At 37.4% G+C, this 19331-nt stretch overlaps 1 protein-coding gene across 10 annotated transcripts in view; it reads right to left on the bottom strand.

Annotated features, from left to right (window-relative positions):
- Positions 1 to 6043: 6043 nt before the first annotated feature.
- Positions 6044 to 19331, bottom strand: part of COL24A1 (collagen type XXIV alpha 1 chain) — a 338176-nt gene continuing 324888 nt past the window's right edge. For 9 of the 10 annotated variants that reach the window (XM_074376091.1, XM_074376083.1, XM_074376089.1 and 6 more), the window contains 4 exons: positions 18899 to 19067; positions 13151 to 13260; positions 10547 to 10762; positions 6044 to 7521 (listed from right to left, as the gene is read on the bottom strand). In XM_074376091.1, the coding sequence (XP_074232192.1) occupies positions 7375 to 7521; positions 10547 to 10762; positions 13151 to 13260; positions 18899 to 19067 (642 nt within the window). In that variant the 3' untranslated portion in view covers positions 6044 to 7374. The other variant, XM_074376086.1, reaches the window with a different exon arrangement.

The following is a 19331-nucleotide window of genomic DNA, read 5'->3' as shown; positions in this document are numbered from 1 at the left end:
CAATCAAGATGTCAGCCTCCTGGAAAGCTCATGTAGATGAACACTTCTGGAATGTCTGACACCAGCTTTTATGTCCCCTGAGTAAGCCGCAGCCATCCCCGACGTCCCCAGGAGACCCTCCAAATCCAGCAGGCAGGTCTGGCCCAGGTTCCTGTGAGATCACTGCCTCTGCCCTTGGACCTGGTGCACTTGAATATCCGTGTCTGCGTCTCAAGCGAATGGAGTCTCCATTTCCCCCAGTCCCGTGGGGCTCCCAGAGCCATGCCCCTCTGGGCTTCAAAAGCAGATGTCCTGGGGTCTTCTTCTCTTCCAAATGCCGGGACCTGATCTGGGGAGCCTGATGTGGGGCTTAGAACTCTCACTCCTGTGGGAGGGCCTCTGCAACTTATCAAATCTTTAGCTTGTGGGTCACCCACCTGGAGGGTATGGGGCCCAATTATATCATGAGTACTCCCCTCCTACCATCATGCTGTAGTTCCCTCTTTATGTTACCAGTTGCAGAAGATCTTTTTTGCTAGGTTCCAGTCTTTTTTTGATGGTTGTTTAGCATCCAGTTGTGGTTTTATTGTAGTCATGAGGAGAGGCAAGCTTGTGGTCCTGCTAGTTGGCCATCTTGACTGGAATCAGAAATGTTAGCTATCTGGATTGTAGTAGTGGTTTCATTGGTGTGTACATCTATCTAAATTACCAGATTTTACATCTGAAATATGTGTAGTTTACTGTACAGGAATCATAGCGTAATAATAAAGGTGTTAAAAAAAAATTGACTCTGCCTTAGGAAGAGTCAGGACAAGGAAACTGGAGAAATTCTGAAAATCAAAAACCATAAAGAGTCTACAATCTCTGAACACAATGAATTAATATTCAAGATGAATACTTTTAAAGGGATAACCAAAATATTGTCTGCCTAGAAAAAAACTAAAATACTCTTCTAAATAATTCTTAGGTGAAGAAAAAAATCAAATTATAATTTATTTAGAAATGAAAGACAGCCAATTGGTTTGAAGATTTAAATGTAAACAAAAACTAGACAAATTATGGGTAATTAAAAAATAATCTTGCCATAGGAAAGGCCTTTCTAAATATGACGCAAAGCTTAGGTAGTACCCCCAAAGACTAATACTTTCATTCACCTTAGAATTTAAAAAAACTCTGTGTGCCAAAAAACACCATTGGCCAAAGCAAACGTTAAACTGGGAAAAAATATTTTCAACTTATGTCACAAAGGGCTACTTTCCAGGCATGTAAAGATCTCCTATAAATCAGTAAGAATGAAGATTAACATAAATTGACTGTACTTCAGAAAAGAATAAAGACCATCAGTTCAAGAGAAAAATGTCCAAAGGATATGAACCAAGAATTCACAGAAAAGGGAATTTAAAAAATGACTCTTAAAACACATGATATGGTATTCCATTGCACTTAAAAGAAAATTAATTGCAAAATCAGACTACATTGAGATATTGAGTTAAAAAGAGGACACACCAGGTGATTGTATTTACATGAAATTCAAAAACAGGCAAAACTAATTGAAGGTGTTAAAAAATTAGGATAGTGGTTACCTTGAGGGGTAGGAAGCCAGGGATTTGAATGGGCTTGTGAAGTTACATTTCTTGATCTGGGTGCTATTACGCAGGTGAATTCACTTTGAAAATGGGCGGAGCTATATTCGTAATTTGTACACATTTCTGCATGTGTGTTAAATGTCAATAAAATTTATCTTAAAATACTAAATTGAGATAATTTTTCACCTAAGAAGTTGGCAAAGATCAAATTATTTGATGCATTACGTCACTAAGGGTGTGGGAGAAGGAGGTCCCTCATATATTGGTAGCAGGAATGCAAACTGATAAAACCTTGACAGGGAGATGATTTATTAATATCTGTGGAACTTATCAATGAACCTGCCCTCTGTCTAGCATTTCCACCCCCAGAAATTTACCTTACAGATAATACTTGCACCTATAATGAAGATAAATGAATTGCCACATCATTGGGAGATCAAAAGATCGAAAGCTACCTAAATATCCATCAAGAGGGGACTAATTAAAAAGTTCTACAATGGAAACCTTGCAGTGAAATGCTTTGCCACCATCAGCTCTAACAAGGAGACACTTTTTGTACGATGGTGAAATAATATCCAAATTGTATTTTAAGTAAAAATATACATTAAGGTGCAGAACTGTATGTAAGGGATACTACCATTTGTGTAAAAAAGAGAGGAAGGATATAAGTATAAATAGTGCTTGTATAGACATAAATATCCCTGGATGAATAGTCAAGGGACTGGTTTAAAAAGGCAGATTTAACAGTGATTACATTAATTTTAAACAGATTAAATGCTGTAATTAGAAGTCTAAAATTGTCAAAGTGGATTAAAACTAAACAAAAATATAATCATATGCTGACTACAAGAGCTATGCCTAAATAAATGGCTGCAGGAAGGTTAAAGAGAAAAAGACGGACAAAGATATAGCAGGTGGACACTAACAGTAAGACAGTGGGTCTAGTTATACTAGCAAGAGATGAAATAGACATTAAGGCAACGAACAATGCCAGAAATGAAAGAGGCATTTCAAGATGATAATCAGTCTAACAGGATGATACAGCCGGTGCTGGAGCTGACTTGCATCCGCTTGCAAGAGCTAGTATGTGCATCTCTTCCCATTTTCATGTTCTGTAGCATCACAAGGGTAGCTTAAAATTGGCATAGTCAGAGTACTTACAAAGTGAAAATTGGCAAACGCTGCAAATTAGGGATTGTTTCTTCTCTCTTGGAGGGCTAGTTCCTAAACATTTACCAGCCCACCACTGGACGTAACAGCTGTGAATTTGAATGCAACTAATTACATGTATAAAGCAAAAAAGTGGGAGCCAAAAGGACAAACTGTGGCATATCTACAATCATAGTTGGAGATTTTAATACATCTATCTCATATAACTGATACAATAAGCAAACAAACAAACAAAAAATCTGCCCAATATAGATAATGAAACTAAAGAAACAGAACCAGTGACTTAATCAGGTACTCAAAACCACTGAGTGGAAGCATTGGAACTGAATTCAAGTTCTGCCTCAAACTCCAGTATTCCCTCTGCTATGGTTTTATTTGTTACAGGAAATGCCTGTGATATTTACCTTATAATGACCATTGTAATTTCTACATTAATATATAAAAATGAGAAAAGCAACGTGCATTTTTAAATTATATATAGTTACAGTTGTACTTATTTTTAGAAAACCTTCATATTTAATACATAATTATAAAAATATAAAATCAACATTTACAAAAAAATTATGAGGCTGTCATGGCTTTAAAACAGATGGGTGCTTTTATTAAGGGATTCATCACAACCTCTTTTGGTGGTAACTATCATGGAGCTTATCCTGGAACTGTTAAATCTTCAGTGACTGCTGAAGGCAACAGCAGCAGCTAATGTTTGCAGTGATTACTTTGTGTCAGGCACAGTTTTAAGTACTTTCCCACATTAATTTATTGAATCTACTCAGTAACTAGGTGAGATAGTGTGATGGTTAATCTTATGTGTCAGTTTGACTCATCACAGGGTGCCAAGGTTAAAATCTATTTCTAGGTGTGTCTGTCAGGGTGTTTCTGAATGAGATTCACATTTAAACCAATGTACTCTGTAAACTGCCCTCCCCTATGTGGGTGGGCATCATCCAGTCCATTGAGGGCCTGAGTAGGAAAGGTAGAGGAGGGAGGAATCTGCCCCTTTTGCTTTCTGTCTGCATGCTTGAGTTGGGACATCTCATCTTCTGTGGTCCGCAGACTGGGTTTTAAACCATTGGCTCGTCTAATTCTCTGTTCTTCAGACTTAACTGAATTACACCACTGGCTTTCCAGCCAGCAGATGGCAGGTCATGGGACGTCTCAGCTTTCATAATCATGTGAGTCAATTCATCGTGATTAAGCTGTGTATGATATATGTAATTTATATATTATCAATATATAAATTTCAATATTAACATTTTATAATTCAAATGTTTTAATGTTAATATTTAAGATTTATATAATATATAATGTATTAAATGTATATTATTATATAAAATCTATACCTCTATATCTATGTATTTAATCATCTATTGTCTGTCATCTGTCTTTCCTACTGTTTCTGCTTCCCTGGAGAACCCTAATATAGATTTTTAAATTTCATTATCCTCATTTCACAGTGAAGAAACTGGAGCAATGATGAATACATAATATACCCAAAGTCACATACCTAATCCTCAGAGTACTCTTAACCACCAGGCTACACTGCCTGTGATTAAGTTGATTAAAATTTGCTTTAAATTTAATATTTCAGGAACACAAAACATAGCCATAAAGTAAAGGTTTTCTATTTTGTGTGTATTTCTTAAATGATATCAAGGATGATCATTTATGTCTCTAAGTTTTTTTGGGGTGGAATAGAAGGCATAGCATGTAAACCAAAAATAGAGTATAAACTATGGTTTCTTTTCATTTAGAATCAATCTCTGCTTCTTTTTAAAAAAAAAATTTCTATGTTTCTCAAGCAGAAAATCAGACATCTTTGCCATAGCCCCATTTTAAAAAATTGTGATAAAATATACAACATAAATTGGTCATTTAAATCATTTTAGGTGTACAATTCATTTGCATTAAGTATATTCATATTGTTGTATAACCATCATTACGCTCCATCTCTAGAGCTTTGTCATCCTCCTGAACAGAAACTCTCTATTCCTTAAAAAGTAATTCCTCATTCCTACCTCACCCAGCCTCTGGTAACCTGCTGTATTTTCTACTTATGAATTTGTCTGTTCTTGGTACTTGATCTAGTGGAATCATACACCATCTGTCTTTTGCTATCTGGCTTATTTCATGTAGCATAGTGTTTTCAAGGTATGTCAGTGTTGCAGTGTATATCAGGATTTCGTTTCTTGTTAAGGCCGAATAGTAGTCTGCTGTATGCACGTCCTACATTTTACTGGTTCATCTGTTGATGCCTGTTGGGGTCGTTTCTCCCTTTTGGCTGTTCTGCACAATACCTATGTGAACACTAGCATACAAATATCTGCTTGCGCCCCTTCCTTCAATTCCTTTGGGTATACATGTGAAGTAGAATTGCTGGATTTTATGGCAATTCTGTGTTTACCTTTTGAGGAATTGTCAGACTATTCTCCACAGTGGCTGCATTCTACATTCCCACCAGCAATGGATAGAGTTAGTTTTCCGTATCTTCACCATTACTTGTTGCTTTCCTTTTTTTAAGGGGATGGTAATATCCATGGTAATGGGTACAAAGTGGTATCTAACTGTAGTTTTGATCTGCATTTTCCTAATAATATTGAGCATCTTCATTTGCCCTTTTCTATATCTTCTTTGGAGATGTGTCTGTTAAGTCTTTTGCCCATCTTTAAATTGAGTTGCTTGTTTTTGTTGTTGCTGTTTTTTGTTTGTAAGGATTCTTTATATATCCTGGATATTAATCCCTTATTCAACATACAATATACAGATATTTTCTCCCTTTCAGTGGGATGTCTTTTCACTCTCTTTGCGTGGAAGTTTTTAATTTTCCTGTAATCCAGTTTATTGTTTTATTTTGTTGACTGTGTTTTGGTGTCATTTCCAAGAAATCATTGCCAAATCCAATGTTATGAAGCCTTCCCCCTAAGTCTTTTAAGAGTTTTATAGTTTTAGCTCTTACATTTAGGACTTTGATCCATTTTGAGTTAATTTTTATATATTATATAAGGGCCCAACTTCATTCTTTTGCATGTGGATATCCAGTTTTCCCAGCACTGTTTGTTGAGAAAACTGACCTTTTTTCTTTGAATGGTCTTGGCACCCTTGCTGAAAATCAATTGACCATACATCAGAGTTTATTTCTATGCCGTAACCTCATTTTGTAGGAAACAGGCCCTAAAATCCTTTTATAGGTTTATGGTAGATACTTTCTAATAATATGTAAATATACATAATATAGAAGGTCTATGCCAGAGGGGCTGTCATACATAATAAAAGGATATGGTAAAAAAGAAAAACAAATACCACCAGAAAAGATTTACAAGCACATTTTTATTATAGATAGGTAAGTGTGGTTTGCTGTGGCTAATGGTATGTTTATAATGGATGTACAAGCTTTTCTACATCCCAAAAGGTATAATATTTTTCTTTTAATACTTAAACTAACATTTCTCTGACAACAAGGAAAGTCTGGACTTACTGAGACTAGACTATTTTAAATGGTAAAAGACTGCTTTTGTTTTCCTGAATGTTGCTTTAAAGACTGGTTAATTGAATTCTTTTAGTCCCAAAACATCAAATTTCAAGAAGAGTGAAAGAAAAATCAATAATTACAAAAACATGTGATTTCTATGAAGTAGAAATAAAAAGCTTTATAATTTAAAACAGCAATTTCAAAAGATTTGCTGAATTAAAACTTTACAAAATATATATACACAAAATATCATTCCAGATGATCATCGATTTTTAAAAACAGTATGTCACAACCCCTAAGCTCTAACCCAAACCTACTACTGGATGTAGCTGGCCTATAATATTTTTTTTTTTACAATTAAAAAAAAAAAAGTAAAAAAAAAAAAAAAAAAACCAAAACCCTCCCAATTCTCTTGTGCTTCAGCACAGGTTACAATGTGCTAGCTTTGATTCCATATCCACAAAGAGAATTTTAAAATAGAACAAGGACTTCACATAAATAATATTTTACTTGTTATTAAGTATGTGACCAAACAAATTAAAATAAGTACTAACAACCAAAAGATATCTTGATGTAACCAGTACATACACTCTTAAAGAATGACAAAGACGAAAAAAGAAATAAAATAAGTTTATGAAAGCCACAAGCACCTTGTTTTAGAAAGAGCACCAAGCAACACAAAAAGGCAACATGTAAGAGGTAGTGTACCACCGGCTAAGATGTATATGCCCCCTGGGGACCCGAATACAGCTTAGTATTTGGGAAAATAAGACAAGTGAGACTGTGGCTTGTAAGTTTTAGACAGAAGCATTGCACGTTTGGGAGCATCAGTCAGAAGTGCTCCAGAGTGCTCTGCATCTCCAGCTGTCTATTGGGTCCTTTGGTCTCAGACAGTCAAAACATATAGGATACCCTGAAGAATTCCATGTTTATGAATGTTGAGTTCTAGGGAATTCTCTAAGAAAGCTCAGATCAATAGAATTTTTAAAAGAATTAAATACTTTATCAGTTATAGTCCTTAAAAAATGCCTTTTCTCCTTCTTAGGAGGAAGTCTTGTCTTCCTGAGATTCTTTAAGATTTAGCCAATGCTTTATTCCATGCATTTCATAATATCCAATAGAATCTTTCTGTCTATATTTTCCCCTTTGCAGCGAACTAATTCAGAGACTTTAGAGAAAGCACACAGAGCTGCTTTCAATGTAGTACTTCCGTTCAGTTTTGAGATGAGGAAGTTTTTGTACTTCAATTACTGGAAGTTGATTAGGGTCCTGCGTGTGAAAAAGGAATTTTGCCTTATGCCAGCTGCCATCTTGAATCTGTAAAATAAGAACAAAATGCTTTATTCTGTAATTGTTTCATTAGCTGCAGACAATGTTCTTCATAGACAATGTAGATTTATTTTAAAGATTAGAAATAATAGAAGGTGCCTAGAACAATGCCTGGCACAGAGTAAGTGCTCAGTAATGGTAATAATTACTATGAATAATTGAAAATATGCACTCATTCCTTCCTCTGAGCTTTCATTGGAGGCTTTCTGCTTCTGTTCGTGGATCATTGGACCTGATGTGAATTGAAAAAGCTGCATTATTCCTAATATGAGTAATACCCATCTGGTTTGTGTTTCTTTATTTGGGACTGATGTTTCAGGATGGGCATTCCTCTTGGATGAAAGGGAACGAGCCAGCTCAACCTCTCTGTACTGTATGCAGGAAATAAGCAGCATCACTTCAGTAGAAGTAAATTATAATAACGTTGAATCATCTTTCAGGTTTCTTTTTTTCCATTCTGTGGTTACTGTTTATACAGTTGCTTTCATTCCTCTCTCCCTTTCTCTTTATTACTGTATCCTCTTCTGTTTATGGTAAATTCTGTTATGGAACAAGAACTATCCTGTGGTTAAGATTCAACAAGACAAAACAGAGGAACATAATTGATTAACTTTGTGAAGCTTTTTATACAGGAGTTTATTCATTTATTCATTCACAGAATTATCATGGTATACATTTTAAAATTTGAAGCAACTTTAGAAATTAAGCCATAAATTTCATTATAAATTAAGGCAACTGAAGCTCACAGAAGATGACTGACTATAGACATAAGCTCAGTATAATACCTAGAATACAGTCCTCTCTGTAAAAACACTTAGATTAACTCTTAGTGTTCAACGAATGTTGTTTGAAAGACCAAGTACATTTGGCATGGTTGTATAGGATGGAATCCTCCATTTTCTTACAGCGCTTGGGAGATATAAAGATGAATAAATTAGCTCTGGCTTCTGATTTTAGCAGCCTATAAATCTAGTCAGGGAGAGAGGACCATCAGCAGCCACGACACAAGACCATATATGATAAATGATGTGGACAGTGAGTACTGAGTTCCTCATTTCCAACTGGAAGAGTCAAAGAAAGCTTTGTGAATTCAGGATTCAGAATTTAAGGTGGGCTTTAAAAGTCTGCCTAAAATGTCCACTTGGTGAGAGAGGTAGAGAAGAACATTTTGGAAAAAGGGAATGACATGAGTGGGAAAAAGCCAAATCAAACAGCTGGAAAAGTATAAAAGGGGATGTGAAAATAAGCCTAGTGTGGGGTTTAAGTGCACAGATTCTGACCTGGAACAGATTTTGACAGAAACCCAGGTAAGGTACCACTGTTCTCACGTATAAAATAGGAATAATAAAGACCTACCTAACAGCATTGTGAGGACTTCATTTAGTCCTCGCAACCTCATTTGATTTCAGCTAGAAGTCCCTCGCAGTATAGTGTGGCATGGGCTCTGGAGCTGTACACACCTGGGGTTGATGTCTTGCTCCTCTGCTAATTAGCTGCATGACTTTGAACAAGTTACTTAACCTGTTTTTACTTTCTTATCTATAAAAGGATACTAATAATAACTTCTTCACACAGCTGTTGTAATTAATGTGTGCGAGACGTGGTACCTGTCATCTAACAAGTCTCCTCTAACTAGCAGTAGGAATTGCTCTGGATATTATTATTATTATAAATAAACCCATTTGATGACAGTTTAGGTCACACAGCCAGTTAGAGCCCAAGCTAGAAAGGCAGGTTGGGGCCTGACTGTTCTAACTGCTGAATAAAGAGTTGATGATAAATTTGGATTGTGTCTCAGAAATAGTAGTGAGTCACTAAAAGTTTCTGGACAAAATTGTGAAAGTTAAATTAATTTGTTAATATTGATCTCTTCACCTGTAGAGAGTGATCCATATACTTTCTTTGAATTGTCTTATTTTGGCTGTGGAGATAATTAGATTTATCTATTTACTTGTTTGTTTATTTATTTAAATGGAGGTACTGGGGATTGAACCCAAGACCTCGTGCTTCTGCACTCTACCACTGAGCTGTACCCTCCTCCCCAACCTCTGCCATATGCTTCTGACTGTTTGCTTATGATTTTTCAAATACCTAAGCACTATTTGCCTGAAGATGAAACGTGAAAAAGTAGAGCACCCCAGAAGTGGTAAGAGATGTTAAATCATGAGCTATGTAGTACACAAGAACAGGAAACCGGGCTACTTTAAAAAATTAATGATATGGACGTAAAGTGGACAACTTTATATATAACAGGGATCAGCAAACTCTTCTGTAAAGAGTTAAAAAATAAATGCTTTAGGTTTTGTGGGGCATACAGTCTCTGTTGCATTTACTCAGCTCTGCCACTGTGGTGTGACAACAGCCCTGATAGGAAGTAAGTGAATGAGTGTGGCTGTGTTCCAGTAACATCTGTTTGTAAAAATGAGTGGTGGGCTGCATTTGGTCTGTGGATTGTAGTTTGCCGACATCAGCTCTACAAGATAATGTTTTTAAAATGATAGGCTTTTCATAACATTATTTAATTTTAATAGGAAAAATGGGCTACGATTCAAATATTGATTTGTTGGACCAGTCTGTCATCATGCCCATATTTAGTAACAGGTGTAGGGACTGAGAAGATGAAATAAAGCTGACTTACCTCTGTAACCTGTCTTCCATGAAGTAATGAGACACAGAGATACAGTGGTAAAAACATATGAAAGAAATCACTTGTCTATTAATGGTTCTATCTATCTATGATATAATTATTTTATATGGGGAGTAAAAATTAATGTATTAACAGTTTTGCAAAGAAAACTTGATGGATGGCCAATGGGTGTGATAAGATACGATATAAGCAAATAATTGACTCTGAAAAGTGTATAGTTATTACAAATCAGGCACAGTAAAACTTACTACCCTTCTGTATCTGCAGTTTGCAATTGAAGTCTTATTCTTATTCTATATTAATTTTATAGTTTTATCAGTTTTAAGTTAGTTATATTGAGCAATTCTAAAAGTGCCATTCCCTTACCTTGCAGTCATCTGAAAGCACTTTAGGTTCAAGTAGAGTGTTTTCTTCAAAAGTCTGGCCATTCCATCCCTTGAAACCAACAATGAGTCCTGAGCCACTTGTCTGAGCACTTGACCACACTGGCATGTTTAGACAGTGGATGGTAATGATGTGGGTGGCTTCTGAGCTCAGTAAATGAAGGAAGTTCATCTGGACTTTCCCAACTCCGAACTCCAACTAATGTCATAGAAACAATATACAAGTTAGAAATAGCAATTGAAAAACTTAGTTTGGGGAAACTTGAGGAAAGTCCTTGAAAGGCAGCCTTGACAAAGCTCCTTTTCTTGACGTTTACTTGCCAGTCAGTGCTGGTAAATGCTGGACCACTGGCTCTTGCAAGGTTAGGGCAGTGGGGAATCCCTGATTTATAGTATTTTCTGATTTCCATGGTTGTAAATACTCCCACCATGGCTGATTTTAGACTATAGAGGTGGTGCCATCGAACACGGAGTTTCCAAGAGCTGTTAGCGACAGGCTCTCCTAAACCAGTAGGAGCTGGCTTTAGCGTACTGCTAGGCTACTGAATATGGCCAAATAGAAGAAGATAACTTCACATAATATTATCTAAAATTCATGAATAATTTGTTATTGATTAATGCTTAATAATTTTTTCATAAAAATCTGAAAATCTACTCTTTCATCTGAAGATTTTTTTTTTGAGTTTCCAAAGATACAAGTTGTAATAACTTGCTTGAGTGATTTTTAACTATGAGAGCCTTCAAAGACAAGGACAGAATCTTATTCTTTGTGTTGTCAGCTCCTAATGCAGTTCCAGTCATACAGTGAGCCATCAATAAATGTTTACTGAATGAATGAATGCAGGAACAGGCATTAGCTAATACAGTGAACAGTACAGTGCAAAATTGGAACAAGGAGGTCTGATTACACATTTTTCAGGCTTGGATAAAGAAGCACATTCATATTCTATAGCTTTAGACACCATCATCATCATTATTTTAGTATTATACAAGAAAGGGTATGGTCATAATGTAAATCAACAGAAGTGGAATTTATATTAATCTCCAAACAGAAAAGTAGAAAAATATGTTAGGAAGTAACAGAGAAGGAAAAATAATAAAGTGATTAAAAAAAAAAAAAAAAGTAAGGCCTCAGGGAAAGAGAGGAAAGGCGAAGGAAGGGCATACGGGTGAAACACAGAAGGATCACTGTGAGGAGCATTAGCATTGAAGTAGTTCAGATTCCTTCATTCTGCAGGTGAGAACCACAGACCTGTACAGTATGGCGCCTTTCTGAGCGTTAGTTTCCTTGTTGGTAAGGTTGGGTCTAACGCTGACCTGACAGGGTTGTTACAAGGATTTGAGATGCCAAGTGTCATTTACTAGCATGGTGCCTTGCACAGAGCAGGCGCTCTGGCAGCTCACAGTGTCATTTCCCAGGTTTGCAGAGGAACAGAAATTAGAATCCAGCTCTCTGATTCCACGTCTACTGTTCCTTCCACCACCTGCCCAGTCCCTCTCAGGCTGAGGTTATGGAGAGGAGAGATGGGAGAACTGAGCAGGTCAAGGAAGGATTCCGAGTGCAGCTCCTTCGCTGCTCCTAGCTTCTCTGCACACCCCCTCTCCCCTTTTTTCCCCACAATAATGCAAGTACAAACCCTTGGCTAAGTCCAGGGGAGTGAGGATGACCATGTGGATACTTTGGAAGAAGGACCATCATGCTGCTCTTCGTTGGACGTACACAAGTTCCCTAGGAGTAGAAGAACCCTCCCCTCCTCTGCTTTGGGGGTAATAAGGGTGACTGCCTATTGAAATGAACCGGTGAAGCGCCCTGGTCGATGAAGGGGAGCGTTTTAGGAGAGGGCGGCTAGAGAGACTGGCGCTGCACGTCTTAGCTGCTGCCTTTTATGATGGACAGAACACGCAGTAGGTACCTGTGCGGTTCTTTGTCAGTGAGAATTAAGTTCTTGGCAGTGCCAAGCTGATTCAACCAGAAAAAGAAAGAAACGCAGTTTTGGTTTCTTCAATATACATTATAGGTAGAACTAAGCTTTAAGATTCAGAAATGCTTGTTACAATACCCAGTGTTATACAGCAAACTAGTATTTGTTCATTCTAAACATTTGGCTTATAGAATTATACTCATAAGGAGTTTTAAATAATAGTCAGTGGATGTTTAGGCGAGGTTATTTTGCGCTCAATCACCAAAAATAGCAAACTTCGTGGCAGAATTCCTCTTTTAATGATGATGATGGTATTTTCAGTAGAACTTTCGGTAACCGATGACTGAATACAAACATTGCAGCTGTTGGGGGATCTTTCTAAGGCATGCATGTACATGAAAGCATAACGTTTTACATTTTTAAAAGGAATTTAAAAAGCGTGGTCAATAGAGTAAGCCAAGCTAAGCCTATCATAAAAACATACAATCAAAATGTCAAGATATAACAGGATTGTTTTTAAAAAAAACAAAAAAAAATTCTTCTTATATATAGTAGAGAATATCTTGCTTCCATTCATAAAATTCATAACTATTTAAAGTGACATAATTTTTAAAATCACTGATAGCAGTCAAGCGCCTACATATATTCTGAAATTCAATACATACCTTTGTTACAGAGACAGGAGATAAACATGTCTGACCACCAGCACTGAAATTGCAGAAAACCTCAATGGCATCTGAAGGGCACCCGAGATTTGGATCAATCCAGTATTTTCCTATTAATTTAAAGATTTAAATGCTTGTGCTAAAATATATCTGAAACATCCTTAACAAATTATCATAATTTCAATACATTTTTTCACACTCTCCTGTTAAAAAAACCTTAGATTATAAAGATACTTACATTAAGTGAAAGAATGAAAGCTACACAGCATTATAAAAATACTGTGTTTTTCAGAGACCCATCAATTTAAGGGCATTTCATAATTTTAATAAAAAAATGACAATCTATTGCTTCATTCTATAGATAAGATGAACTCAGCAACTTAGTGAATTGTCTAAAGTTACATAGTTAATAGAAAAGTTGAAATTAATATAAGGCATGTGTCTATCTCTTTTCTATGTCATTATAGAGCTTAAAAACGAATATTTTTTAAAAATAGAAACTTCTTCAATCTCTTTGAGGAAAAACATATCTTTATATGTAGTATAAATAATTAAAAATAACCATTCAAGAATACATTTTTCTTTCCAGAAACAAAAAATGTTTATCACTTTTGTGCTTTCTCTTCAGATTTGTAGGCGGCAAGCACTGAAGTGTCTAAGCCAGTGTCAGCCTGCTCACCTTTGCGTCCACTGAGTTCCCAGGAGCATCAAACAGGGCGTAAACTTGGACTTGAGGACATATTCAGACTGAAAAGTACTAGGCTAGCATATTAATTCCAGAATAATGGTCTCAGAATATTGAAATAGCATCTTATTCCAGATGCAAAGGGCAGCAATTTTTGAATGAGATGGCCCTGCCTTCTTGCATTAAAAAGGCAGGACAGCCAAGCAGTAAAAGTCACTTTCTGTGATAGGCAGAAATCGTTATTTGTTCCATTCTTCAGCAGAGCCCTCAGGCTTCTGCGGGGCCATCACTTTAGACTTCCACAACATCCTTGACTGTACTCCCCTCCGCTATTTCTACTAACCCTTCAAGATAAAAACTTGTTGCTTGGTAGCTCCAAGAGCAGGGGACTGTCCTACTGTTTAGGGGCATCAGAACCACCTTTTAAAACAGATAGCCGGGCCCCACCCCTAGAGTCGCGGATTCATTAAGTCTGGGAAGGGGCTTGAGAATCTGCATCTAATTCTAGTCCAGGGACTATATTTGGAGAACCACAGATTTACTGACATATGGGAGAAAGGAGTGAAAGAGATCCTAACACCGTCCCGTTTTCCCCCCATTTCAGAATTTTTAACGTTTTGAGATCTGTAGAAATTACAGCTGGACTGTTTGTTTTGTTTTAACCAGGATCTGATGCAGGCTTACAGTCTAATCTCTCTTTCAAGAAATAGTTTCCTGCTACTATGTGAGCTAATAAGTTCTTTATAGAAAGTTTTCCCTCAAGTGAACTCGCATCGTTCTATGGGGTGGGATGCTTTGAATCCAGGCACCGTGTTGTACGATGGTGAACCGGAGGCGCGTGCTGTTTGTTTCAGGGTATCCTGAGCGACAGATGAAGGACCGTACCACCGTGTATTCTTCTGTAGGCCTAACAGTTCTAACTCAGAACTGGCTCTGCCCTGAGAACAGTGCTTCCTTTGCTACCCTTTCCAGTTCTGCCACAGCCTCTACAGCACCGTCCCTGGCTGGGGAAGGGGACTTTCTTGCCCCTCATTGCCACTTTGAGACCATTCTCCCCACTTTCTCCCTAAAAACCTCCGTGGTAGAATTACTGTCATCTCTCATTACCCATTACCTTTTGCCATCATCAACTTTCTTTCTTTGATAACTTTGGCTTTTGGCTGGCTATCCCTTTCAGAAAATCTATTTATAACCTAATTCTTGGTGATTTTACATCCATGTGGTTGATATTTGTCATACTCTGACTTCTCGGTTCCTTGATCTCTTTCCCACCAGTGTTCCCGGGCCCTTCCCCTGCCATGTTTACTTTAATTATTCACTCCCAAGGCCATACCCCAGTCTTTGTTATTACCTGCAACTCTCTTCTACGATTTCATCTCTCTTCTTCTTCCAGCTCATTCCCTCTAGTGTTCTGCCTCCAATAATTCCTTGATCCCCTTAGGGCCTATCATCCATTCACACTACCACTTTTTCATCATCCATCATAGTCATGTGTTCATTTTTCTTCTTCCCTAGCTTAAAACCCATGGTCCTTGACCTTAGTCATTTCCTTAGAGACTTCCTTCACGCTCTTGCCCTGCCTCACTTCACTGTGCTTGTCTCATAGAACCCCAGCCCTACATAAATCCAGTGTTGTACCTAATCTGTGTCTGTACCCACACAGCTACATGTGGCTGGAGAAAAACACACCTACGCTGACTGCCCTCACTTTGAATTCAGATGTGTGTGAGGCTGCCAGACAACGGTACTTGTTTCCCAAGTTCATTCCCTCTGTCACTCTCCTAGTTCACTATTTGAAACATTTTCCTAGCCTCTCAAGTTTTTACTATATCTGTTCCTTCATCCTGATTCTCGAATGGTAACCCTTCACTTTCACTGAGATAACTGAAGCAAACTGAAGAAAAGTGATCCAAGCTCTAATTACTAACTCTACCCCCCTATCTGTACTCGCACACCCATGTCCTGCCTTCTCGCTCATTGTGAGTAAACTGTGTTCCTAAATAAGGTTTCTCTTGTGTCTCAACTTTTTCCTCTTACTTTTTTCTTTTGAGTCTGCTTCTGTTAATCTGCCTTTTCTGCCATTTCTCATTCATGGTGTTTCATCAACTTGTGTGCCTACTTATCATCAATTGTTTGCTGGGTACTATATATGAAAAATTTGTGGGACTAATTTAAGCCCTAGGATATTATCTTTTATAGAAGATTTTTGTTTGTTTCTGTTAGGTATGAAGGGGTCCTAGCAGTCTGGAGCCATCTTAGTCCAAGTTCAAAGACTGAGATTTTCTGAGCAATCTCGATGATCTGAAGCTAGGCTACAATCTGTATGAATGCCTTGTCTTCCAGTTTACTCTCTCGCTTAGAGTGCAGCCCTTTGAAATCCTAAGTCCTCCCTTTTGTAGGCTTCAGATTCTAACTTTTGACCCCTATCCCCATGAAGCCACCAAAAGCACTACTCAGTTTCTGAACACACCCAAGTGTTGTATTCATCTCCCTGCTGTCCTCTTCAAAATCTTGGCTTGAAAGTTCCTCACTACTTTGTTAGTACTTGATGCTTTTAAATTAATTTTTAAAAAATTTAGCCAGGCAAATTGAATTTCCTGCTTCATTACTGGGACTGGAAACTCTCCAGCTCCACTAGTTTTTCTTGTAAAACCTAATATGGTTTTAACTACTACCATTCATCTAAACTGGTCTTGTGAAGGTCATCAAAGATCTCCTCATTACTAAACCTAGTAGCCTTTCTCAGTCTTCACCCCATCGACTCAGCTACTCCCTTCCTCCTCAGGCAAACATTTTCTTCACATTCATCTAATTTTTCTTCTATCTCAATGATAGCTTCTTCTTAGTTTCTTGGTAGTTCCCCTTCAACCCACTGATATCTAAACATTGGAAAGCCCCAAGGTATAGTTTTTAGAACTCTTCTCTCTATTTAGCCACTCTTTAGGCAGTCTTAAACAGTCCTGGGGCATTAGATGCTCTATATATGCAAATGGCATCCTACATTTCACCCTGAGACAGGACCTCTCTCCTGACTTCTCTCTTGAGTCACCAACTACCTACTTGACATTCTCCGCTTGAATGCCTAACTGGTATCTCAAATTAAATATATCTCAAACTGAACTTCTGATCTTGTCTCCAGACCTGCTCCTCTCTCTCTGTTGAGAGCAATCCTACTCTTCTAGTCCCTTGGTCAAAAATCTTAGAGTCATCCTTTATCATTCTACTTCTCTCATAACCCACACCCAAAATATCAACAAAAACTGCCAGTTCTACCTTAAGGGATAGCCAAAGATTTGACCATTTCTTACCATTTCCCCACTACCAAATCTAGTCTAACCCATCATCATCTCTTACTGGATTATTTCAGTAGCCTTCTCAATGGCTTCTGCTGCCCTGTCCTCACTATGTTTGCAATACAAGAAACATCCAAAGTACTATTTTCAAAATTTAAGTCATGTCATTCCTTTGCTCAGAAACTTGCGAAGGCTTCCCATCTTATTCACAGTAAGAGCTGGAACCTCTAAGATCCTATACAAAGTGGTTTCTTGTTACCTTTCTGACTTCAGTTCCTGCCACTCTTCCCTGTGCACTCTCTTCCTGCACCCTGGCTACCCCTGGAACATGCCAAGCACACTCCCAGGCCCAGGCCCCACTCTTTGCATTTGTTCTTTCTTCCTGGAAAGCTCTTTCCCCAGATTTCCTGTGGCTTGTCCCCTTACTGCCTCCTAATACTGCTCAAATATCACATTCCCAGTGATGCTTTATCTGACTCCTCTATTTACAACTTCACCCCGCACTCCACTTTTTAATCATATTCCCCTTTCCTGCTGTTTTGTGTTGTTTCTATTGTACTTACCATCTCCTAGTGAAGAAAGTATTTTGGGGCATAAAGATTTTCTGATACCATGCAATCCATACCACTTAGCTGTTTCTCCTACAAGGAAGGCAGACCTTGAAGTAGATTTCAGTAATTCCTATGTCTTACAGTGTCTTTGTTCCTTTCAGATATATCGAACTGCATTTTTATACCCTCAAATTTGGGAAAGAAGCAAACTTAATTACTATAGGAAGCTATAACTGTAAATATTATTTATTTTTATGATAATCTAGGGCAGAACATAGCTATAGAGGTAAGCATTTTATTAATATAAACAAAATGAATATTTTCATTGCATTTCTGGAATGGAAGATGTTTTTGAACAAATATATATATGTGAATGTGTGTGTATAAAATTAAAATAGATAAAATATGGACTACTCAGACTATTCATTCTACAGAATTAAATAACTTAGTGTTTTTCAAATCAGACTATGTGTCATTGCGTGATAGGTCTGGAGTTTTTACCAAAAAATGATAACTACTCGTGTTGGTTGTATAGCTGACCAGACAGACCCAATAGAAATTAAAATTAAATGACATGCTGTAGCAGTCAGGGTTTCCCCTACTTATCATCAGTGATGGCTGCTCCACTTGCTGTAAACCTTTCCTTGATGGTTCTGCTCTAAATTCATCTTTGCAACTCTAGCTGATGGATATGTATGAGGATGAGAAAATTCCAAGAATGACAAGCCACTCCATCTTAATAGTCACCGATTCTGGAATGAGGCATTTAAGTTCCATTTTGTGTAAAAACTAATTTTGGAGAGTGTGGTAGAGGGGCTCTATGATGTATTTCTTCGTGTTGCCAACTTTGGTGGTCCTGACAGGTGCTTCTGTGTGTCAATCTTAAAGTCAACCCTTCCTGTCTTAATTTTTTAACACAGATGTGCTACATTCCAAGCACAAAGTATAAGCAAGTGATATAGTTAGGGATGGGGTGAGAAAAGTTGGGGTTAAGTCAGGCTGTTTAGTAGAACACCTTAATAAAGTGAGCCCTTGGAAAAGGATACTTCGACGTCAGAAACATGTCTCCCTTGAGAGTACGTATTTGGTTCTTGATGTTAAAAATGCCTCTGCCAGGGTTTTATCAAACATGATTAAGGTTTGGAATGAATACACTGCAAATCTTAAACACTGAAATGATGAAATTAGACATCAGAGTTTTAGGAAACCAAGAACTTACCATCTGATACTTTATGTTCACAGTTAAGCAAATCTTTGCAGATTCGTGCTGGGTTATCTCGTGTGCCAAGAGGATTCTTGATGCTGTGCAGTAAATTGCTAAGGTAGTTCAGGGTTTTGAATATCTCTGCACTGTGGTCAATTAAAGTCACTTCAGTATTCTGGTAGCTCTGCCAGGTCATCATGAGAATCATATTAGCAATGAAGCATAGAGTAGTCATCACCAGTATGTAACCCGAATGATCAACATGGATCAAGGCAGAAGAAAAATGTATTCCTATTGTGTGCAATGAGTTACGATATACAGAACAGTTTACGTTTCACTATAGGCACATGTGTACGCTTTATTAATCTTGATCTGAAATAAGAGGTTAAATTCACACTCAAGTCTAGATTTCAAGCTGACATAAAACTTAATAATTAGTATGCCTACT

The sequence above is a fragment of the Camelus bactrianus genome, chromosome 13 (genome assembly GCF_048773025.1).
Source record: "Camelus bactrianus isolate YW-2024 breed Bactrian camel chromosome 13, ASM4877302v1, whole genome shotgun sequence".
Classification (NCBI taxonomy): Eukaryota; Metazoa; Chordata; class Mammalia; order Artiodactyla; family Camelidae; genus Camelus; species Camelus bactrianus.
This window is presented reverse-complemented; position numbering and strand designations above follow the sequence as displayed.